Source organism: Eucyclogobius newberryi, unplaced genomic scaffold (genome assembly GCF_026437365.1).
Source record: "Eucyclogobius newberryi isolate DKJ021-1_F unplaced genomic scaffold, fEucNew1.0.hap1 SCAF_196, whole genome shotgun sequence".
NCBI lineage: Eukaryota > Metazoa > Chordata > Actinopteri > Gobiiformes > Gobiidae > Eucyclogobius > Eucyclogobius newberryi.
Window position 1 is genome coordinate 88,954 of NW_027315830.1, and position 23,270 is coordinate 112,223.

Sequence of the window (23,270 nt, forward strand, 5' to 3'; positions counted from 1 at the left end):
GGTCACATGGGTCACATGGGTCACATGGTCACATGGTCACATGGTCACATGGTCACATGGTCACATGGGTCACATGGTCACATGGGTCACATGGGTTGCATGGGTCACATGGTCACATGGGTCACATGGGTCACATGGTCACATGGGTCACATGGTCACATGGGTCATACGGGTCACATGGGTCAAATGGGTCACATGGGTCACATGGGTCACATGGTCACATGGGTCACATGGGTCACATGGGTCACATTGGTCACATGGGTCATATTGGTCATATTGGTCACATGGGTCACATGGTCACATGGTCACATGGTCACATTGGTCACATGGATCACATGGGTCACATGGGTCACATGAGTCACATGGGTCACATGGGTCAAATGGTCACATGGGTCATATTGGTCACATGGGTCACATGGGTCACATGGTCACATGGGTTACATGGGTCACATGGGTCACATGGGTCACATGGGTCACATGGTCACATGGTCACATGGGTCACATGGTCACATGGGTCATATTGGTCACATGGGTCACATGGGTCACATGGTCACATGGGTCACATGGGTCACATGGGTCACATGGATCACATGGTCACATGGGTCACATGGTCACATGGGTCATATTGGTCACATGGGTTACATGGGTCAAATTGGTCACATGGGTCACATGGATCACATGGATCACATGGTCACATGGGTCACATGGTCACATGGGTCGTATTGGTCACATGGGTCACATGGGTCACATGGTCACATGGGTCACATGGGTCACATTGGTCACATGGGTCATATTGGTCATATTGGTCACATTGGTCACATGGGTCACATGGTCACATGGTCACATTGGTCACATGGATCACATGGGTCACATGAGTCACATGGGTCACATGGGTCACATGGGTCAAATGGGTCACATGGGTCACATGGTCACATGGTCACATGGGTCACATGGTCACATGGTAACATTGGTCACATGGGTCACATGGGTCACATGGTCACATGGGTCACATGGTCACATGGTCACATGGTCACATGGTCACATTGGTCACATGGGTCACATGGGTCACATGGGTCACATTGGTCACATGGGTCATATTGGTCATATTGGTCACATGGGTCACATGGGTCACATGGATCACATGGGTCACATTGGTCACATGGGTCATATTGGTCATATTGGTCACATGGGTCACATGGGTCACATGGGTCACATGGATCACATGGATCACATGGTCACATGGGTCACATGGTCACATGGGTCATATTGGTCACATGGGTCACATGGATCACATGGATCACATGGTCACATGGGTCACATGGTCACATGGGTCGTATTGGTCACATGGGTCACATGGGTCACATGGTCACATGGATCACATGGGTCACATGGGTCACATGGATCACATGGGTCACATGGATCACATGGGTCACATTGGTCACATGGGTTATATTGGTCATATTGGTCATATTGGTCACATGGGTCACATGGGGCACATGGGTCACATGGGGCACATGGGTCACATGGTCACATGGTCACATGGGTCACATGGGTCACATGGTCACATGGCTCACATGGTCACATGGGTCATATTGGTCACATGGTCACATGGGTTGTCTCTAAGAGTGTCCTCCAGCCCTCCTCAGATCTGTTTGTGTTTAATACTTTCATAACTTCATCCATTCAAACATCATCTTCACAGGATCATCTTCACGCTCGTCTCCTCGTTTCTCCCCCAAACTCTCTCCTCTCAGCTCCAGCTCAGCTCCTCATCCTCATTCATCCCTTCATCTTCTCCCTCCGCTCTCTTCTCTTTGTTCTAACTTCTCTCCTGTTCTCCATCAGTGCCCGCTCAGCCTCCTCAGAACCTGAACATCGTGAACACCTCGACCTCCACGCTGACGGCTCGCTGGGACGCCGCGCCCGGGAAAGTGCAGAACTACCGGGTCACGTACGTCCCTCTGGTGCTGCTGGAGGGAGAAGGACCTCAAACTGTGAGTGGGGCCTCAAACTGTGAGTGGGGCCTCAAACTGTGAGTGGGGCCTCGAACTGTGAGTGGGGCCTCAAACTGTGAGTGGGGCCTCAAACTGTGAGTGGGGCCAAAAGCACTGGAGACAGGAGACCTGGAGGAGGCTCATGTGTCTGAGGCTTTCTCTGTCACATTCTTCTGTCTGTGTTCACTGACTCATAAAGTGTCTGTTGCACAAGAGTTAATGGTCCTGAGGGTTGTTAGAAGTGTTTGTAGCTGGTTGTGATTCTCTGGTTGTGATTCTCTGGTTGTGATTCTCTGGTTGTGATTCTCTGGTTGTGATTCTCTGGTTGTGATTCTCTGGTTGTGATTCTCTGGTTGTGATTCTCTGGTTGTGATTCTCTGGTTGGACATGTTTGTGATGTGTCCTTGGAGCGTCTCCAGAGGAATGTTTCCCAATGACCTCATGTTTGTGTTTGTGGTTCATCTGCAAACAAACTGACTCAAAGAGAATGATCATGTTTTAAAGTTGTTTTTATTGGGTCAGCTGTCCCTGACAGGGTCAGCTGTCCCTGACAGGGTCAGCTGTCCCTGACAGCTGACCCTGTCAGCTGACCCTGGCAGCTGACCCTGGCAGCTGACCGCAGTAGTAGTTTGGTCAAATATAAAGTGGACTTCCCCCACTCTGTGATGGTGAAGCTGTTGGAGCTTCACGTTTGAGTGTCGACTTCCACGAGCGAGAGGTTTCCACATTGTTACTCCAGACTGTTCCATGTGTCTGTCCCTCTGCAGAGCCCATGAGTCTGTCCCTCTGCAGAGCCCATGAGTCTGTCCCTCTGCAGAGCCCATGAGTCTGTCCCTCTGCAGAGCCCATGTGTCTGTCCCTCTGCAGAGCCCATGAGTCTGTCCCTCTGCAGAGCCCATGAGTCTGTCCCTCTGCAGAGCCCATGAGTCTGTCCCTCTGCAGAGCCCATGAGTCTGTCCCTCTGCAGAGCCCATGAGTCTGTCCCTCTGCAGAGCCCATGAGTCTGTCCCTCTGCAGAGCCCATGAGTCTGTCCCTCTGCAGAGCCCATGAGTCTGTCCCTCTGCAGAGCCCATGTGTCTGTCCCTCTGCAGAGCCCATGAGTCTGTCCCTCTGCAGAGCCCATGTGTCTGTCCCTCTGCAGAGCCCATGAGTCTGTCCCTCTGCAGAGCCCATGAGTCTGTCCCTCTGCAGAGCCCACAGCGCTGCCTCCCACTCGTCTCTGCAGCAGATGTCTCTCATCACAGACGTGTGGAACGTCTCCAGATGTCTCTCCTCCTCTTTTATTGTGAAACAGTTTGTTTGGCTTTGATCAGTGTCAACTTATTCCCCAGTCCATCTGTCTGCCTCTTTCTCCTCCTCCTCTTTCTCCTCCTCTTTCTCCTCCTCTTTCTCCTCCATCCTATAACTTACTCTGGTCCTGTATAGAGTCCAGGGCTGAATCCCGGTTCAGAGCTGGACTCAAGTCTCCTTTGGTCCTGGTTTAGATCTCCTTTGGTCCGGGTTTAGATCTCCTTTGGTCCGGGTTTGGATCTCCTTTGGTCCGGGTTTAGATCTCCTTTGGTCCTGGTTTAGATCTCCTTTGGTCCGGGTTTAGATCTCCTTTGGTCCTGGTTTAGATCTCCTTTGGTCCGGGTTTAGATCTCCTTTGGTCCTGGTTTAGATCTCCTTTGGTCCGGGTTTAGATCTCCTTTGGTCCTGGTTTAGATCTCCTTTGGTCCTGGTTTAGATCACCTTTGGTCCTGGTTTAGATCTCCTTTGGTCCGGGTTTAGATCTCCTTTGGTCCTGGTTTAGATCTCCTTTGGTCCGGGTTTAGATCTCCTTTGGTCCTGGTTTAGATCTCCTTTGGTCCTGGCTTAGATCTCCTTTGGTCCTGGCTTAGATCTCCTTTGGTCCTGGTTTAGATCTCCTTTGGTCCTGGTTTAGATCTCCTTTGGTCCTGGTTTAGATCACCTTTGGTCCTGGTTTAGATCTCCTTTGGTCCTGGCTTAGATATCCTTTGGTCCTGGCTTAGATCTCCTTTGGTCCTGGTTTAGATCTCCTTTGGTCCTGGTTTAGATCTCCTTTGGTCCTGGTTTAGATCTCCTTTGGTCCTGGTTTAGATCTCCTTTGGTCCTGGCTTAGATCTCCTTTGGTCCTGGTTTAGATCTCCTTTGGTCCTGGTTTAGATATCCTTTGGTCTGGGCTTAGATCTCCTTTGGTCCTGTCTTAGATCTCCTTTGGTCCTGGCTTAGATCTCCTTTGGTCCTGGCTTAGATCTCCTTTGGTCCTGGTTTAGATCTCCTTTGGTCCTGGCTTAGATCTCCTTTGGTCCTGGTTTAGATCTCCTTTGGTCCTGGTTTAGATCTCCTTTGGTCCTGGCTTAGATCTCCTTTGGTCCTGGTTTAGATCTCCTTTGGTCCGGGTTTAGATCTCCTTTGGTCCGGGTTTAGATCTCCTTTGGTCCTGGTTTAGATCTCCTTTGGTCCTGGTTTAGATCTCCTTTGGTCCTGGCTTAGATCTCCTTTGGTCCTGGCTTAGATCTCCTTTGGTCCTGGTTTAGATCTCCTTTGGTCCTGGTTTAGATCTCCTTTGGTCCTGGTTTAGATCTCCTTTGGTCCTGGTTTAGATCTCCTTTGGTCCTGGTTTAGATCTCCTTTGGTCCGGGTTTAGATCTCCTTTGGCCCTGGTTTAGATCTCCTTTGGTCCTGGTTTAGATCTTCTTTGGTCCTGGTTTAGATCTCCTTTAAGACTCTCCTCAGTAAAGACAGTGGCGTCACACTTGTCTCTCACACTGTGGCAGAGTGGTTAGCTCACAGCTTCAGCTTGGTCCTGATAAATCACAGGACACACTTTTCTAGCGTTTCTATTAAGAGTATTTATTTATTTATTTTCTTCTTAAAGCTTTCTGTAAGTTATCTGTTCTTTTACTTCTGTATCTACTTGTGTTGCAACATCGAAATTTCCCCGTTGTGTGGACAAATAAAGGCTCTTACCTTACCTTTCCATCTTTCTAACACTGTTCAATTCAATTTATTTTGTAAGACCTCACACTGCAGGTCCCTCACACTGCAGGTCCCTCACACTGCAGGTCCCTCACACTGCAGGTCCCTCACACTGCAGGTCCCTCACACTGCAGGTCCCCCCCACTGCAGGTCCCCCCCACTGCAGGTCCCTCACACTGCAGGTCCCCCCCACTGCAGGTCCCCCCCACTGCAGGTCCCTCACACTGCAGGTCCCTCACACTGCAGGTCCCTCACACTGCAGGTCCCTCACACTGCAGGTCCCTCACACTGCAGGTCCCTCACACTGCAGGTCCCCCCCACTGCAGGTCCCTCACACTGCAGGTCCCCCCCACTGCAGGTCCCTCACACTGCAGGTCCCCCCCCACTGCAGGTCCCCCCCCACTGCAGGTCCCTTACACTGCAGGTCCCCCCCACTGCAGGTCCCTCACACTGCAGGTCCCCCCCACTGCAGGTCCCTCACACTGCAGGTCCCTCACACTGCAGGTCCCCCCCACTGCAGGTCCCTCACACTGCAGGTCCCTCACACTGCAGGTCCCTCACACTGCAGGTCCCTCACACTGCAGGTCCCTCACACTGCAGGTCCCCCCCACTGCAGGTCCCTCACACTGCAGGTCCCTCACACTGCAGGTCCCTCACACTGCAGGTCCCTCACACTGCAGGTCCCTCACACTGCAGGTCCCCCCCACTGCAGGTCCCTCACACTGCAGGTCCCTCACACTGCAGGTCCCTCACACTGCAGGTCCCTCACACTGCAGGTCCCTCACACTGCAGGTCCCTCACACTGCAGGTCCCCCCCACTGCAGGTCCCTCACACTGCAGGTCCCTCACACTGCAGCTTTCCTGAGATTTGACTTTTTGGCATTATTTGCACAAGGGACACACACAGTCTCTATCTGCTAGCTAGAGCTAGCTTTTGTGTATTTCCCCATGGTAATTCTCTCTGCTTCCAGTAGAGGGAGCGCTAACACAATTTCTGATTGAGAGAAAGTCATGTGTACGAACATTATTTTAATTTCAAAAACAGACACAAAAGTAAAGGAACAAAAGCAGGTTTTAAGTAATTGCACAAAGGGTCATGGGAACCCTTTAAACGTCTCTCCTGGTTGTCTTCAGGTTCAAGTCGGGGGGAAGAAGATCAGTGCTGTGCTGCAGAAGCTGCGTCCTGACACAGAGTATTCTGTGAGTGTGGCGGCTGTGTACCCTTCTGCTGTGAGCGCAGACATCTCCACTCAGGGCAAGACAAGTAAGACCTCCCCTCTCCCCAGACACTTCTCTCTGTACTGTGTGCTTCAGAGTGTGCTCAGAGACCTGAAGGTCGTCTGTTCAAACCCTGAAGGTCGTCTGTTCAAACCCTGCTTCCATTCTGTGTCTGTGGTGTGTGTCTGTGGTGTGTGTCTGTGGTGTGTGACTGTGGTGTGTGACTGTGGTGTGTGTCTGTGGTGTGTGTCTGTGGTGTGTGTCTGTGGTGTGTGTCTGTGGTGTGTGTCTGTGGTGTGTCTGTGGTGTGTGTCTGTGGTGTGTGACTGTGGTGTGTGACTGTGGTGTGTGACTGTGGTGTGTGTCTGTGGTGTGTGTCTGTGGTGTGTGACTGTGGTGTGTGTCTGTGGTGTGTGTCTGTGGTGTGTGTCTGTGGTGTGTGTCTGTGGTGTGTGTCTGTGGTGTGTGACTGTGGTGTGTGTCTGTGGTGTGTCTGTGGTGTGTGTCTGTGGTGTGTGTCTGTGGTGTGTGTCTGTGGTGTGTGTCTGTGGTGTGTGTCTGTGGTGTGTGTCTGTGGTGTGTGACTGTGGTGTGTGTCTGTGGTGTGTCTGTGGTGTGTGTCTGTGGTGTGTGTCTGTGGTGTGTGTCTGTGGTGTGTGACTGTGGTGTGTCTGTGGTGTGTGTCTGTGGTGTGTGACTGTGGTGTGTCTGTGGTGTGTGACTGTGGTGTGTGTCTGTGGTGTGTGTCTGTGGTGTGTCTGTGGTGTGTGTCTGTGGTGTGTGACTGTGGTGTGTCTGTGGTGTGTGTCTGTGGTGTGTGTCTGTGGTGTGTGTCTGTGGTGTGTGTCTGTGGTGTGTGTCTGTGGTGTGTGACTGTGGTGTGTGTCTGTGGTGTGTGTCTGTGGTGTGTGTCTGTGGTGTGTGACTGTGGTGTGTGTCTGTGGTGTGTGACTGTGGTGTGTGTCTGTGGTGTGTGACTGTGGGCAAGAGTGAGGTCCTAATCCAAAGACCTCAGTGAGGTTCTGGACCGAAGTGTGATCGAGGTCAGAGCAGGTTCTGGACGGTCAGAGCAGGTTCTGGACGGTCAGAGCAGGTTCTGGACGGTCAGAGCAGGTTCTGGACGGTCAGAGCAGGTTCTGGACGGTGTGATTGGAGCTTTATACTGAAGCGTGATGATTGTTCCTGTTCCAGAGCCGCTCGGGGGAGTGAGGAACCTGCAGGTGCTGATCCCGACCATGACCACTCTGAACGTGCGCTGGGAGCCGGCCGAGGGCAAGGTCAAAGAGTACCGCGTCATCTATGTGCCGACAGCAGGGGGCGCCGAGAGCATGGTGAGGACACTTCCTGTTAGTGCTGATGCTTTCCTGCTGTAGCTACTTCCTGGTGTATTTTTTCTTTTGAATTAGTGTTTGTCTTCAATAAATCTTGAGTTATGACTTTTTCAAGTAAACCAAGGATTTCAAGAACATTTTGACAGTTTTAACGACGTATCTGACACCGGCGACATCCGGGAGAAGAACAGACTCTGGTGACGCTGAGGAACAAGAAATTCATGAGCTGAAAACACAGATATTTGCTTCAGAATCTGAAAAAGGACTCGAGATACAACTCCGTGTCATCCAGTGTAAGAAGTCCACAGATTTGACCACTTTTAGAGACTGAAGTAAATGAGCAAAGGGAAAATGTGAGACTGCTGTTGTCATGGTGACTGAGACTGCTGTTGTCATGGTGACTGAGACTGCTGTTGTCATGGTGACAAAGCCTCAGTTTTAACTCTGTTAGATCTGATGCTGCTTTTGACTCTGTCGATCATGGGGTCCTCTTACAGAGACTAGAGGACTGGGTGGACATCACTGGCCCCGCCCTAAACTGGTTAAGGTCCTATCTGAAGACAGGAAGTACTTTGTGTCTCAGACCACATGCCCCTGACCTGTGGGGGCCCCAAGGGTCAGTCCTGGGACCTCTTCTGTTCACCCATCTCCATGCTGCCGACCGGCCTCCTGCTGGTGCCAGATTCAGGACTAAACATGGACCGGCCTCCTGCTGGTGCCAGAGTCAGGACTAAACATGGACCGGCCTCCTGCTGGTGCCAGAGTCAGGACTAAACATGAACCGGCCTCCTGCTGGTGCCAGAGTCAGGACTAAACATGGAGCGGCCTCCTGCTGGTGCCAGAGTCAGGACTAAACATGGACCGGCCTCCTGCTGGTGCCAGAGTCAGGACTAAACATGGACCGGTCTCCTGCTGGTGCCAGAGTCAGGACTAAACATGGACCGGCCTCCTGCTGGTGCCAAAGTCAGGACTAAACATGGACCGGCCTCCTGCTGGTGCCAGAGTCAGGACTAAACATGGACCGGCCTCCTGCTGGTGCCAGAGTCAGGACTAAACATGGAGCGGCCTCCTGCTGGTGCCAGAGTCAGGACTAAACATGGACCGGCCTCCTGCTGGTGCCAGAGTCAGGACTAAACATGGACCGGCCTCCTGCTGGTGCCAGAGTCAGGACTAAACATGGAGCGGCCTCCTGCTGGTGCCAGAGTCAGGACTAAACATGGACCGGCCTCCTGCTGGTGCCAGAGTCAGGACTAAACATGGACCGGCCTCCTGCTGGTGCCAGAGTCAGGACTAAACATGGAGCGGCCTCCTGCTGGTGCCAGAGTGAGGCAGAGGAGCTCAGACTGAAGGTGGTGTTCCTCTTGTGTGTTCTTCCAGGAGCAGGTGACCGCTGGCACCACCTCCACCGTCCTCAGAGGTCTGACCCCTGACACTCTCTACACCGTGTCGCTGCTGCCCATCTACGCCGATGGAGAGGGCCGAGTCATGTCCGAGAATGGAAAGACACGTAAGAAATGTTCTCATTAACCAGACCTAGATCTTGTTCAGAACTGCCGGACTGGGCATGTCAGGGACCTCCACCTGTCAGGGACCTCCACCTGTCAGGGACCTCCACCTGTCAGGGACCTCCACCTGTCAGGGACCTCCACCTGTCAGGGACCTCCACCTGCAGTGAGCCAGTGCTGGTGTGTCAAATGTTTGTGGTGTTTGCTCAGGGCCTTTGGGAGGAGTGAAGAACCTCAAAGTGACCAACCCCACCATGACCTCTCTGAACGTGGACTGGGAGCCTGCAGATGGCGCTGTCCGCCTCTACAAGGTCTTCTACATCTCAGCAGCCGGAGGCGAGGAGGAGATGGTAAATATGCACACATACTACAACTCTGCCCCTCTGACCTTCTCTACTCCTCTGACCTTCTCCCCTGCTCCTCTGACCTTCTCTAGTCCTCTGACCTTCTCCTCTACTCCTCTGACCTTCTCCCCTGCTCCTCTGACCTTCTCTACTCCTCTGACCTTCTCCTCTGCTCCTCTGACCTTCTCCCCTGCCCCTCTGATCTTCTCCCCCGCTCCTCTGACCTTCTCCCCTGCCCCTCTGACCTTCTCCCCTGCTCCTCTGACCTTCTCCCCTGCCCCTCTGACCTTCTCCCCTGCTCCTCTGACCTTCTCCCCTGCCCCTCTGACCTTCTCCCCCGCTCCTCTGACCTTCTCTCCTGCCCCTCTGACCTTCTCCCCTGCCCCTCTGACCTTCTCCCCCGCTCCTCTGACCTTCTCCCCTGCCCCTCTGACCTTCTCCCCTGCCCCTCTGACCTTCTCCCCCGCTCCTCTGACCTTCTCCTCCTCTTGTGTCTCTTCAGGAGCAGGTCCCGGCCTCCTCCACCTCCACCGTGCTGAGGAACCTTCAGCCTGACACGCTGTACACGGTGTCAGTGCTGCCGGTGTATCCTGCCCGAGAAGGAAAGAGACAGTCTGAGGACGGAAAGACTCGTGAGTAACAAACACAAGCTCATGTGTCAGAAGAACATCTCAAAGCTCGAAAGGAGCTCGTTTCATCGTCTATGGTTCTTCAAACTCACTTTCAGACGTGATTTATCGGTTACACGTGTGTTTTTAAGACGAAGGCCAGAGCGTTTCATGGTTATTAAAACTTACACAGCTTCAGTTGAATCATCTGAACAGTGTTCAAAAACGAGATGTTTCAACTGATCCAAGAGTTATTCTCATTTGTTATTCCTATTGTTAGCAGCAGCAGCTAACAACAGAACCCACTGCAGGGCTGTTAGGGTAACAAAGGCGATTCGCTTCTGGTCAAACTTCCTCACAGTGTGACTGTGGTCTTCACTCTGGTCTTCACTGTGGTCTTCACTCTGGTCTTCACTGTGGTCTTCACTCTGGTCTTCACTGTGGTCTTCACTCTGGTCTTCACTGTGGTCTTCACTCTGGTCTTCACTCTGGTCTTCACTCTGGTCTTCACTGTGGTCTTCACTCTGGTCTTCACTGTGGTCTTCACTGTGGTCTTCACTCTGGTCTTCACTGTGGTCTTCACTGTGGTCCTCACTCTGGTCTTCACTCTGGTCTTCACTCTGGTCTTCACTCTGGTCTTCACTCTGGTCTTCACTGTGGTCTTCACTCTGGTCTTCACTGTGGTCCTCACTCTGGTCTTCACTCTGGTCTTCACTCTGGTCTTCACTGTGGTCTTCACTCTGGTCTTCACTCTGGTCTTCACTCTGGTCTTCACTCTGGTCTTCACTGTGGTCTTCACTGTGGTCTTCACTCTGGTCTTCACTCTGGTCTTCACTGTGGTCCTCACTCTGGTCTTCACTCTGGTCTTCACTCTGGTCTTCACTGTGGTCTTCACTCTGGTCTTCACTCTGGTCTTCACTCTGGTCTTCACTGTGGTCCTCACTCTGGTCTTCACTGTGGTCTTCACTGTGGTCCTCACTCTGGTCTTCACTCTGGTCTTCACTCTGGTCTTCACTCTGGTCTTCACTGTGGTCTTCACTGTGGTCCTCACTCTGGTCTTCACTCTGGTCTTCACTCTGGTCTTCACGCTGGTCTTCACTGTGGTCTTCACTGTGGTCTTCACTGTGGTCCTCACTCTGGTCTTCACTCTGGTCTTCACTCTGGTCTTCACTGTGGTCTTCACTGTGGTCCTCACTCTGGTCTTCACTCTGGTCTTCACTCTGGTCTTCACTCTGGTCTTCACTCTGGTCTTCACTGTGGTCTTCACTCTGGTCTTCACTCTGGTCTTCACTCTGGTCTTCACTGTGGTCTTCACTCTGGTCTTCACTCTGGTCTTCACTGTGGTCTTCACTCTGGTCTTCACTGTGGTCCTCACTCTGGTCTTCACTCTGGTCTTCACTCTGGTCTTCACTGTGGTCTTCACTCTGATCTTCACTGTGGTCTTCACTCTGGTCTTCACTCTGGTCTTCACTCTGGTCTTCACTGTGGTCTTCACTCTGGTCTTCACTGTGGTCTTCACTGTGGTCTTCACTCTGGTCTTCACTGTGGTCTTCACTGTGGTCCTCACTCTGGTCTTCACTCTGGTCTTCACTCTGGTCTTCACTCTGGTCTTCACTCTGGTCTTCACTGTGGTCTTCACTCTGGTCTTCACTGTGGTCCTCACTCTGGTCTTCACTCTGGTCTTCACTCTGGTCTTCACTCTGGTCTTCACTGTGGTCTTCACTCTGGTCTTCACTCTGGTCTTCACTGTGGTCTTCACTGTGGTCCTCACTCTGGTCTTCACTCTGGTCTTCACTCTGGTCTTCACTGTGGTCTTCACTCTGGTCTTCACTCTGGTCTTCACTCTGGTCTTCACTGTGGTCCTCACTCTGGTCTTCACTGTGGTCTTCACTGTGGTCCTCACTCTGGTCTTCACTCTGGTCTTCACTCTGGTCTTCACTCTGGTCTTCACTGTGGTCTTCACTCTGGTCTTCACTCTGGTCTTCACGCTGGTCTTCACTGTGGTCCTCACTCTGGTCTTCACTCTGGTCTTCACTGTGGTCCTCACTCTGGTCTTCACTCTGGTCTTCACTCTGGTCTTCACTCTGGTCTTCACTGTGGTCTTCACTCTGGTCTTCACTCTGGTCTTCACGCTGGTCTTCACTGTGGTCTTCACTGTGGTCTTCACTGTGGTCCTCACTCTGGTCTTCACTCTGGTCTTCACTCTGGTCTTCACTCTGGTCTTCACTCTGGTCTTCACTGTGGTCTTCACTCTGGTCTTCACTCTGGTCTTCACTGTGGTCTTCACTCTGGTCTTCACTCTGGTCTTCACTCTGGTCTTCACTGTGGTCCTCACTCTGGTCTTCACTCTGGTCTTCACTCTGGTCTTCACTGTGGTCTTCACTCTGGTCTTCACTGTGGTCTTCACTGTGGTCCTCACTCTGGTCTTCACGCTGGTCTTCACTCTGGTCTTCACTCTGGTCTTCACTCTGGTCTTCACTCTGGTCTTCACTGTGGTCTTCACTCTGGTCTTCACTCTGGTCTTCACTCTGGTCTTCACTGTGGTCTTCACTGTGGTCTTCACTGTGGTCTTCACTCTGGTCTTCACTGTGGTCCTCACTCTGGTCTTCACTCTGGTCTTCACTCTGGTCTTCACTCTGGTCTTCACTGTGGTCCTCACTCTGGTCTTCACTGTGGTCTTCACTGTGGTCCTCACTCTGGTCTTCACTCTGGTCTTCACTCTGGTCTTCACTCTGGTCTTCACTCTGGTCTTCACTGTGGTCCTCACTCTGGTCTTCACTCTGGTCTTCACTCTGGTCTTCACGCTGGTCTTCACTGTGGTCTTCACTCTGGTCTTCACTCTGGTCTTCACTGTGGTCTTCACTGTGGTCTTCACTCTGGTCTTCACTCTGGTCTTCACTCTGGTCTTCACTGTGGTCTTCACTCTGGTCTTCACTCTGGTCTTCATTCTGGTCTTCACTCTGGTCTTCACTCTGGTCTTCACTGTGGTCTTCACTCTGGTCTTCACTCTGGTCTTCACTCTGGTCTTCACTGTGGTCTTCACTGTGGTCTTCACTGTGGTCTTCACTCTGGTCTTCACTGTGGTCCTCACTCTGGTCTTCACTCTGGTCTTCACTCTGGTCTTCACTCTGGTCTTCACTCTGGTCTTCACTGTGGTCTTCACTCTGGTCTTCACTCTGGTCTTCACTGTGGTCTTCACTCTGGTCTTCACTCTGGTCTTCACTGTGGTCTTCACTCTGGTCTTCACTCTGGTCCTCACTCTGGTCTTCACTCTGGTCTTCACTCTGGTCTTCACTCTGGTCTTCACTGTGGTCCTCACTCTGGTCTTCACTGTGGTCTTCACTCTGGTCTTCACTCTGGTCTTCACTCTGGTCTTCACTCTGGTCTTCACTGTGGTCTTCACTCTGGTCTTCACTGTGGTCTTCACTGTGGTCCTCACTCTGGTCTTCACTCTGGTCTTCACTCTGGTCTTCACTGTGGTCTTCACTGTGGTCCTCACTCTGGTCTTCACTCTGGTCTTCACTCTGGTCTTCACTCTGGTCTTCACTCTGGTCTTCACTGTGGTCTTCACTCTGGTCTTCACTGTGGTCCTCACTCTGGTCTTCACTCTGGTCTTCACTCTGGTCTTCACTCTGGTCTTCACTGTGGTCCTCACTCTGGTCTTCACTCTGGTCTTCACTCTGGTCTTCACTCTGGTCTTCACTCTGGTCTTCACTCTGGTCTTCACTGTGGTCTTCACTGTGGTCTTCACTGTGGTCTTCACTCTGGTCTTCACTCTGGTCTTCACTCTGGTCTTCACTCTGGTCTTCACTCTGGTCTTCACTGTGGTCCTCACTCTGGTCTTCACTGTGGTCTTCACTGTGGTCTTCACTCTGGTCTTCACTGTGGTCTTCACTCTGGTCTTCACTCTGGTCTTCACTCTGGTCTTCACTGTGGTCTTCACTCTGGTCTTCACTCTGGTCTTCACTCTGGTCTTCACTCTGGTCTTCACTGTGGTCCTCACTCTGGTCTTCACTGTGGTCTTCACTGTGGTCTTCACTGTGGTCTTCACTGTGGTCCTCACTCTGGTCTTCACTTTGGTCTTCACTCTGGTCTTCACTCTGGTCTTCACTGTGGTCTTCACTCTGGTCTTCACTGTGGTCTTCACTCTGGTCTTCACTCTGGTCTTCACTGTGGTCTTCACTGTGGTCTTCACTGTGGTCTTCACTCTGGTCTTCACTGTGGTCTTCACTGTGGTCTTCACTCTGGTCTTCACTCTGGTCTTCACTGTGGTCTTCACTCTGGTCTTCACTGTGGTCTTCACTGTGGTCTTCAGTGCCGCTGGGAGGACTGGACAACATTAAGGTGTCCAACCCGACCATCACCACGCTCACAGTGACCTGGAGCCCAGCTGAAGGCAACGTCCAGGGATACAAGGTCATCTACAGCCCGACCAGTGGAGGACTGGAGATAGTGGTGAGCTGAGATCTTTCCTTTTGCCTCCAACACACTTTCCACCGTTTGTGTTCAGGGTGTATCTTCACCTGTAGGACATGTCTGAGCCTGCTGTAGGACATGTCTTCACCTGTAGGACATGTCTGAGCCTCGGAGTGTATCTTCACCTGTAGGACATGTCTTCACCTGCAGGACATGTCTTCACCTGTAGGACATGTCTGAGCCTCGGGGTGTATCTTCACGTGTAGGACATGTCTTCACCTGTAGGACATGTCTGAGCCTCGGAGTGTATCTTCACCTGTAGGACATGTCTTCACGTATAGGACATGTCTTCACCTGTAGGACATGTCTGAGCCTCGGAGTGTATCTTCACCTGTAGGACATGTCTTCACCTGCAGGACATGTCTTCACCTGTAGGACATGTCTGAGCCTCGGGGTGTATCTTCACGTGTAGGACATGTCTTCACCTGTAGGACATGTCTGAGCCTCGGAGTGTATCTTCACCTGTAGGACATGTCTTCACGTGTGGGACATGTCTGAGCCTCAGAGTGTATCTTCACGTGTAGGACATGTCTTCACGTGTGGGACATGTCTGAGCCTCAGAGTGTATCTTCACGTGTAGGACATGTCTGAGCCTGTTGTAGGACATGTCTTCACCTGTAGGACATGTCTTCACCTGTAGGACATGTCTGAGCCTCGGAGTGTATCTTCACGTGTAGGACATGTCTGAGCCTATTGTAGGACATGTCTTCACCTGTAGGACATGTCTGAGCCTCTGAGTGTATCTTCACGTGTAGGACATGTCTTCACCTGTAGGACATGTCTTCACCTGTAGGACATGTCTGAGCCTCAGAGTGTATCTTCACGTGTAGGACATGTCTTCACGTGTAGGACATGTATCTTCACGTGTAGGACATGTCTTCACCTGTAGGACATGTCTGAGCCTCAGAGTGTATCTTCACGTGTAGGACATGTCTTCACGTGTAGGACATGTATCTTCACGTGTAGGACATGTCTTCACCTGTAGGACATGTCTGAGCCTCAGAGTGTATCTTCACGTGTAGGACATGTCTTCACGTGTAGGACATGTATCTTCACCTGTAGGACATGTCTTCACCTGTAGGACATGTCTGAGCCTCAGGGTATATCTTCACGTGTAGGACATGTCTTCACGTGTAGGACATGTCTTCTCCTGTAGGACATGTCTGAGCCTCAGAGTGTATCTTCACGTGTAGGACATGTCTTCACGTGTAGGACATGTCTGAGCCTCAGAGTGTATCTTCACGTGTAGGACATGTCTTCACCTGTAGGACATGTCTGAGCCTCAGGGTGTATCTTCACGTGTAGGACATGTATCTTCACGTGTAGGACATGTCTTCACCTGTAGGACATGTCTGAGCCTCAGAGTGTATCTTCACGTGTAGGACATGTATCTTCACGTGTAGGACATGTCTTCACGTGTAGGACATGTCTTCTCCTGTAGGACATGTCTGAGACTCACAGTGTATCTTCACGTGTAGGACATGTCTTCACCTGTAGGACATGTCTGAGCCTCAGGGTGTATCTTCACGTGTAGGACATGTCTGAGCCTCAGGGTATATCTTCACGTGTAGGACATTTCTTCACGTGTAGGACATGTCTCATCAGGTCTGAGCCTCACTGAACAGAGCTGTACAAACACAGAATTATGTGTGTTTTTCTCCTCTCGCGTCCACAAAGAGGACGTCCACAAAGAGGACGTCCACAAAGAGGACGTTCTCATGTCTCTGGTCTCATGTCTCTGGTCTCATGTCTGGTCTCTGGTCTCATGTTTTGTCTCTGGTCTCATGTCTTGTCTCTGGTCGAATGTCTCTGGTCTCATGTCTCTGGTCTCATGTCTTGTCTCTGGACTCATGTTTTGTCTCTGGTCTCATGTCTTGTCTCTGGTCTCATGTCTCTGGTCTCATGTCTCTGGTCTCTTGTCTCTGGTCTCATGTCTTGTCTCTGGACTCATGTTTTGTCTCTGGTCTCATGTCTTGTCTCTGGTCTCTTGTCTCTGGTCTCATGTCTCTGGTCTGTTGTCTCTGGTCTCATGTCTTGTCTCTGGTCTCATGTCTTGTCTCTGGTCTCATGTCTTGTCTCTGGTCTCATGTCTTGTCTCTGGTCTCATGTCTCTGGTCTCATGTCTCTGGTCTCATGTCTCTGGTCTCTTGTCTGGTCTCATGTCTTGTCTCTGGTCTCATGTCTCTGGTCTCTTGTCTCTGGTCTCATGTCTGGTCTCATGTCTTGTCTCTGGTCTCATGTCTCTGGTCTCTTGTCTCTGGTCTCATGTCTCTGGTCTCTTGTCTCTGGTCTCATGTCTCTGGTCTCTTGTCTCTGGTCTCTTGTCTCTGGTCTCATGTCTGGTCTCATGTCTTGTCTCTGGTCTCATGTCTCTGGTCTCATGTCTCTGGTCTCTTGTCTCTGGTCTCATGTCTGGTCTCATGTCTTGTCTCTGGTCTCTTGTCTCTGGTCTCATGTCTCTGGTCTCTTGTCTCTTGTCTCATGTCTGGTCTCATGTCTTGTCTCTGGTCTCATGTCTCTGGTCTCTTGTCTCTGGTCTCATGTCTCTGGTCTCTTGTCTCTGGTCTCATGTCTGGTCTCATGTCTTGTCTCTGGTCTCATGTCTCTGGTCTCATGTCTCTGGTCTCATGTCTCTGGTCTCATGTCTCTGGTCTCTTGTCTCTGGTCTCATGTCTGGTCTCATGTCTTGTCTCTGGTCTCATGTCTCTGGTCTCATGTCTCTGGTCTCATGTCTCTGGTCTCATGTCTCTGGTCTCTTGTCTCTGGTCTCATGTCTGGTCTCATGTCTTGTCTCTGGTCTCATGTCTCTGGTCTCATGTCTCTGGTCTCATGTCTCTGGTCTCATGTATTGTCTCTGGTCTCATGTCTCTGGTCTCATGTCTCTGGTCTCATGTCTCTGGTCTCATGTCTTGTCTCTGGTCTCTTGTCTCTGGTCTCTTGTCTCTGGTCTCATGTCTCTGGTCTCATGTCTGGTCTCATGTCTTGTCTCTGGTCTCTTGTCTCTGGTCTCTTGTCTCTGGTCTCATGTCTCTGGTCTCATGTCTCTGGTCTCATGTCTCTGGTCTCATGTCTTGTCTCTGGTCTCATGTCTCTGGTCTCTTGTCTCTGGTCTCATGTCTCTGGTCTCATGTCTCTGGTCTCATGTCTTGTCTCTGGTCTCTTGTCTCTGGTCTCATGTCTCATGTCTCTGGTCTCTTGTCTCTGGTCTCATGTCTCTGGTCTCATGTCTCTGGTCTCTTGTCTCTGGTCTCATGTCTCTGGTCTCTTGTCTCTTGTCTCTTGTCTCTGGTCTCATGTCTCTGGTCTCTTGTCTCTGGTCTCATGTCTCATGTCTCTGGTCTCTTGTCTCTTGTCTCTTGTCTCTGGTCTCATGTCTCTGGTCTCTTGTCTCTGGTCTCATGTCTCTGGTCTCTTGTCTCTGGTCTCTTGTCTCTGGTCTCATGTCTCTGGTCTCATGTCTTGTCTCTGGTCTCATGTCTCTGGTCTCTTGTCTCTTGTCTCTGGTCTCATGTCTCTGGTCTCATGTCTCTGGTCTCTTGTCTCTGGTCTCTTGTCTCTGGTCTCTTGTCTCTGGTCTCATGTCTTGTCTCTGGTCTCATGTCTCTGGTCTCTGGTCTCATGTCTCTGGTCTCATGTCTCTGGTCTCATGTCTCTGGTCTCATGTCTCTGGTCTCTTGTCTCTGGTCTCTTGTCTCTGGTCTCATGTCTCTGGTCTCTTGTCTCTTGTCTCTGGTCTCATGTCTCTGGTCTCATGTCTCTGGTCTCTTGTCTCTGGTCTCTTGTCTCTGGTCTCTTGTCTCTGGTCTCATGTCTCTGTTCTCTTGTCTCTTGTCTCTGGTCTCATGTCTCTGGTCTCATGTCTCTGGTCTCTTGTCTCTGGTCTCATGTCTCTGGTCTCATGTCTCTGGTCTCATGTCTGGTCTCATGTCTTGTCTCTGGTCTCATGTCTCTGGTCTCTTGTCTCTGGTCTCATGTCTCTGGTCTCTTGTCTCTGGTCTCTTGTCTCTGGTCTCATGTCTCTGGTCTCATGTCTTGTCTCTGGTCTCATGTCTCTGGTCTCATGTCTTGTCTCTGGTCTCATGTCTCTGGTCTCATGTCTCTGGTCTCATGTCTCTGGTCTCATGTCTCTGGTCTCATGTCTGGTCTCATGTCTTGTCTCTGGTCTCATGTCTTGTCTCTGGTCTCATGTCTTGTCTCTGGTCTCATGTCTCTGGTCTCTTGTCTCTGGTCTCATGTCTCTGGTCTCATGTCTCTGGTCTCATGTCTCTGGTCTCTTGTCTCTGGTCTCATGTCTGGTCTCATGTCTTGTCTCTGGTCTCATGTCTTGTCTCTGGTCTCATGTCTTGTCGCTGGTCTCATGTCTCTGGTCTCTTGTCTCTGGTCTCATGTCTGGTCTCATGTCTTGTCTCTGTTCTCATGTCTCTGGTCTCTTGTCTCTGGTCTCATGTCTCTGGTCTCTTGTCTCTGGTCTCATGTCTCTGGTCTCTGGTCTCTTGTCTCTGGTCTCATGTCTGGTCTCATGTCTTGTCTCTGGTCTCTTGTCTCTGGTCTCATGTCTCTGGTCTCTTGTCTCTGGTCTCATGTCTCTGGTCTCTTGTCTCTGGTCTCATGTCTCTGGTCTCATGTCTCTGGTCTCATGTCTTGTCTCTGGTCTCATGTCTCTGGTCTCTTGTCTCTGGTCTCATGTCTCTGGTCTCATGTCTCTGGTCTCATGTCTTGTCTCTGGTCTCTTGTCTCTGGTCTCATGTCTCATGTCTCTGGTCTCTTGTCTCTGGTCTCATGTCTCTGGTCTCATGTCTCTGGTCTCTTGTCTCTGGTCTCATGTCTCTGGTCTCTTGTCTCTTGTCTCTTGTCTCTGGTCTCATGTCTCTGGTCTCTTGTCTCTGGTCTCATGTCTCATGTCTCTGGTCTCTTGTCTCTTGTCTCTTGTCTCTGGTCTCATGTCTCTGGTCTCTTGTCTCTGGTCTCATGTCTCTGGTCTCTTGTCTCTGGTCTCTTGTCTCTGGTCTCATGTCTCTGGTCTCATGTCTTGTCTCTGGTCTCATGTCTCTGGTCTCTTGTCTCTTGTCTCTGGTCTCATGTCTCTGGTCTCATGTCTCTGGTCTCTTGTCTCTGGTCTCTTGTCTCTGGTCTCTTGTCTCTGGTCTCATGTCTTGTCTCTGGTCTCATGTCTCTGGTCTCTTGTCTCTTGTCTCTGGTCTCATGTCTCTGGTCTCATGTCTCTGGTCTCATGTCTCTGGTCTCATGTCTCTGGTCTCTTGTCTCTGGTCTCTTGTCTCTGGTCTCATGTCTCTGGTCTCTTGTCTCTTGTCTCTGGTCTCATGTCTCTGGTCTCATGTCTCTGGTCTCTTGTCTCTGGTCTCTTGTCTCTGGTCTCTTGTCTCTGGTCTCATGTCTCTGTTCTCTTGTCTCTTGTCTCTGGTCTCATGTCTCTGGTCTCATGTCTCTGGTCTCTTGTCTCTGGTCTCATGTCTCTGGTCTCATGTCTCTGGTCTCATGTCTGGTCTCATGTCTTGTCTCTGGTCTCATGTCTCTGGTCTCTTGTCTCTGGTCTCATGTCTCTGGTCTCTTGTCTCTGGTCTCTTGTCTCTGGTCTCATGTCTCTGGTCTCATGTCTTGTCTCTGGTCTCATGTCTCTGGTCTCATGTCTCTGGTCTCATGTCTCTGGTCTCATGTCTCTGGTCTCATGTCTGGTCTCATGTCTTGTCTCTGGTCTCATGTCTTGTCTCTGGTCTCATGTCTTGTCTCTGGTCTCATGTCTCTGGTCTCTTGTCTCTGGTCTCATGTCTCTGGTCTCATGTCTCTGGTCTCATGTCTCTGGTCTCTTGTCTCTGGTCTCATGTCTGGTCTCATGTCTTGTCTCTGGTCTCATGTCTTGTCTCTGGTCTCATGTCTTGTCGCTGGTCTCATGTCTCTGGTCTCTTGTCTCTGGTCTCATGTCTGGTCTCATGTCTTGTCTCTGTTCTCATGTCTCTGGTCTCTTGTCTCTGGTCTCATGTCTCTGGTCTCTTGTCTCTGGTCTCATGTCTCTGGTCTCTGGTCTCTTGTCTCTGGTCTCATGTCTGGTCTCATGTCTTGTCTCTGGTCTCTTGTCTCTGGTCTCATGTCTCTGGTCTCTTGTCTCTGGTCTCATGTCTGGTCTCATGTCTTGTCTCTGGTCTCATGTCTCTGGTCTCATGTCTCTGGTCTCATGTCTCTGGTCTCATGTCTGGTCTCATGTCTTGTCTCTGGTCTCATGTCTCTGGTCTCATGTCTCTGGTCTCATGTCTTGTCTCTGGTCTCATGTCTCTGGTCTCTTGTCTCTGGTCTCTTGTCTCTGGTCTCATGTCTCTGGTCTCATGTCTTGTCTCTGGTCTCATGTCTCTGGTCTCTTGTCTCTGGTCTCATGTCTGGTCTCATGTCTTGTCTCTGGTCTCATGTCTCTGGTCTCTTGTCTCTGGTCTCATCTCTGGTCTCATGTCTTGTCTCTGGTCTCATGTCTCTGGTCTCTTGTCTCTGGTCTCATGTCTCTGGTCTCTTGTCTCTGGTCTCATGTCTCTGGTCTCTTGTCTCTGGTCTCTTGTCTCTGGTCTCATGTCTGGTCTCATGTCTTGTCTCTGGTCTCATGTCTCTGGTCTCATGTCTCTGGTCTCTTGTCTCTGGTCTCATGTCTGGTCTCATGTCTCTGGTCTCTTGTCTCTGGTCTCATGTCTCTGGTCTCTTGTCTCTTGTCTCATGTCTGGTCTCATGTCTTGTCTCTGGTCTCTTGTCTCTGGTCTCTTGTCTCTGGTCTCATGTCTTGTCTCTGGTCTCATGTCTTGTCTCTGGTCTCATGTCTCTGGTCTCATGTCTCTGGTCTCATGTCTCTGGTCTCATATCTCTGGTCTCTTGTCTCTGGTCTCATGTCTGGTCTCATGTCTTGTCTCTGGTCTCATGTCTCTGGTCTCATGTCTCTGGTCTCATGTATTGTCTCTGGTCTCATGTCTCTGGTCTCATGTCTCTGGTCTCATGTCTCTGGTCTCATGTCTTGTCTCTGGTCTCTTGTCTCTGGTCTCTTGTCTCTTGTCTCATGTCTCTGGTCTCATGTCTGGTCTCATGTCTTGTCTCTGGTCTCATGTCTCTGGTCTCATGTCTCTGGTCTCATGTCTTGTCTCTGGTCTCATGTCTCTGGTCTCTTGTCTCTGGTCTCATGTCTCTGGTCTCATGTCTCTGGTCTCATGTCTTGTCTCTGGTCTCTTGTCTCTGGTCTCATGTCTCTGGTCTCTTGTCTCTGGTCTCATGTCTCTGGTCTCATGTCTCTGGTCTCATGTCTGGTCTCATGTCTTGTCTCTGGTCTCATGTCTCTGGTCTCATGTCTCTGGTCTCATGTCTCTGGTCTCATGTCTCTGGTCTCATGTCTCTGGTCTCATGTCTCATGTCTGGTCTCATGTCTTGCCTCTGGTCTCATGTCTCTGGTCTCTTGTCTCTGGTCTCATGTCTCTGGTCTCTTGTCTCTGGTCTCTTGTCTCTGGTCTCATGTCTCTGGTCTCATGTCTTGTCTCTGGTCTCATGTCTCTGGTCTCTGGTCTCTTGTCTCTTGTCTCTGGTCTCATGTCTCTGGTCTCATGTCTCTGGTCTCTTGTCTCTGGTCTCTTGTCTCTGGTCTCTTGTCTCTGGTCTCATGTCTTGTCTCTGGTCTCATGTCTCTGGTCTCTTGTCTCTTGTCTCTGGTCTCATGTCTCTGGTCTCATGTCTCTGGTCTCATGTCTCTGGTCTCATGTCTCTGGTCTCTTGTCTCTGGTCTCTTGTCTCTGGTCTCATGTCTCTGGTCTCTTGTCTCTTGTCTCTGGTCTCATGTCTCTGGTCTCATGTCTCTGGTCTCTTGTCTCTGGTCTCTTGTCTCTGGTCTCTTGTCTCTGGTCTCATGTCTCTGTTCTCTTGTCTCTTGTCTCTGGTCTCATGTCTCTGGTCTCATGTCTCTGGTCTCTTGTCTCTGGTCTCATGTCTCTGGTCTCATGTCTCTGGTCTCATGTCTGGTCTCATGTCTTGTCTCTGGTCTCATGTCTCTGGTCTCATGTCTCTGGTCTCATGTCTCTGGTCTCATGTCTTGTCTCTGGTCTCATGTCTCTGGTCTCATGTCTCTGGTCTCTTGTCTCTGGTCTCATGTCTCTGGTCTCTTGTCTCTGGTCTCTTGTCTCTGGTCTCATGTCTCTGGTCTCATGTCTTGTCTCTGGTCTCATGTCTCTGGTCTCATGTCTTGTCTCTGGTCTCATGTCTCTGGTCTCATGTCTCTGGTCTCATGTCTCTGGTCTCATGTCTCTGGTCTCATGTCTGGTCTCATGTCTTGTCTCTGGTCTCATGTCTCTGGTCTCTTGTCTCTGGTCTCATGTCTCTGGTCTCTTGTCTCTGGTCTCTTGTCTCTGGTCTCATGTCTCTGGTCTCTTGTCTCTGGTCTCATGTCTCTGGTCTCTTGTCTCTGGTCTCATGTCTCTGGTCTCATGTCTCTGGTCTCATGTCTTGTCTCTGGTCTCATGTCTCTGGTCTCTTGTCTCTTGTCTCTGGTCTCATGTCTCTGGTCTCTTGTCTCTGGTCTCTTGTCTCTGGTCTCATGTCTCTGGTCTCTTGTCTCTGGTCTCATGTCTCTGGTCTCATGTCTCTGGTCTCATGTCTCTGGTCTCATGTCTGGTTTCATGTCTTGTCTCTGGTCTCATGTCTCTGGTCTCATGTCTCTGGTCTCATGTCTGGTCTCATGTCTTGTCTCTGGTCTCATGTCTCTGGTCTCATGTCTCTGGTCTCTTGTCTCTGGTCTCATGTCTCTGGTCTCATGTCTTGTCTCTGGTCTCATGTCTTGTC

The 23,270-nt window shown here is 50.9% G+C and overlaps 1 protein-coding gene across 1 annotated transcript in view; it reads left to right on the forward strand.

Annotated features, from left to right (window-relative positions):
- Positions 1 to 23,270, forward strand: part of LOC140366855 (collagen alpha-1(XII) chain-like) — a gene marked incomplete at its 5' end in the record, with an annotated part of 154,156 nt that overhangs the window by 83,711 nt on the left and 47,175 nt on the right. The window contains 7 exons of the mRNA XM_072453040.1: positions 1,846 to 1,994; positions 6,112 to 6,241; positions 7,387 to 7,526; positions 8,904 to 9,033; positions 9,242 to 9,381; positions 9,878 to 10,007; positions 14,299 to 14,438. Of these exons, the coding sequence (XP_072309141.1) occupies positions 1,846 to 1,994; positions 6,112 to 6,241; positions 7,387 to 7,526; positions 8,904 to 9,033; positions 9,242 to 9,381; positions 9,878 to 10,007; positions 14,299 to 14,438 (959 nt within the window). The remainder of the gene's footprint in view (positions 1 to 1,845; positions 1,995 to 6,111; positions 6,242 to 7,386; positions 7,527 to 8,903; positions 9,034 to 9,241; positions 9,382 to 9,877; positions 10,008 to 14,298; positions 14,439 to 23,270) is intronic.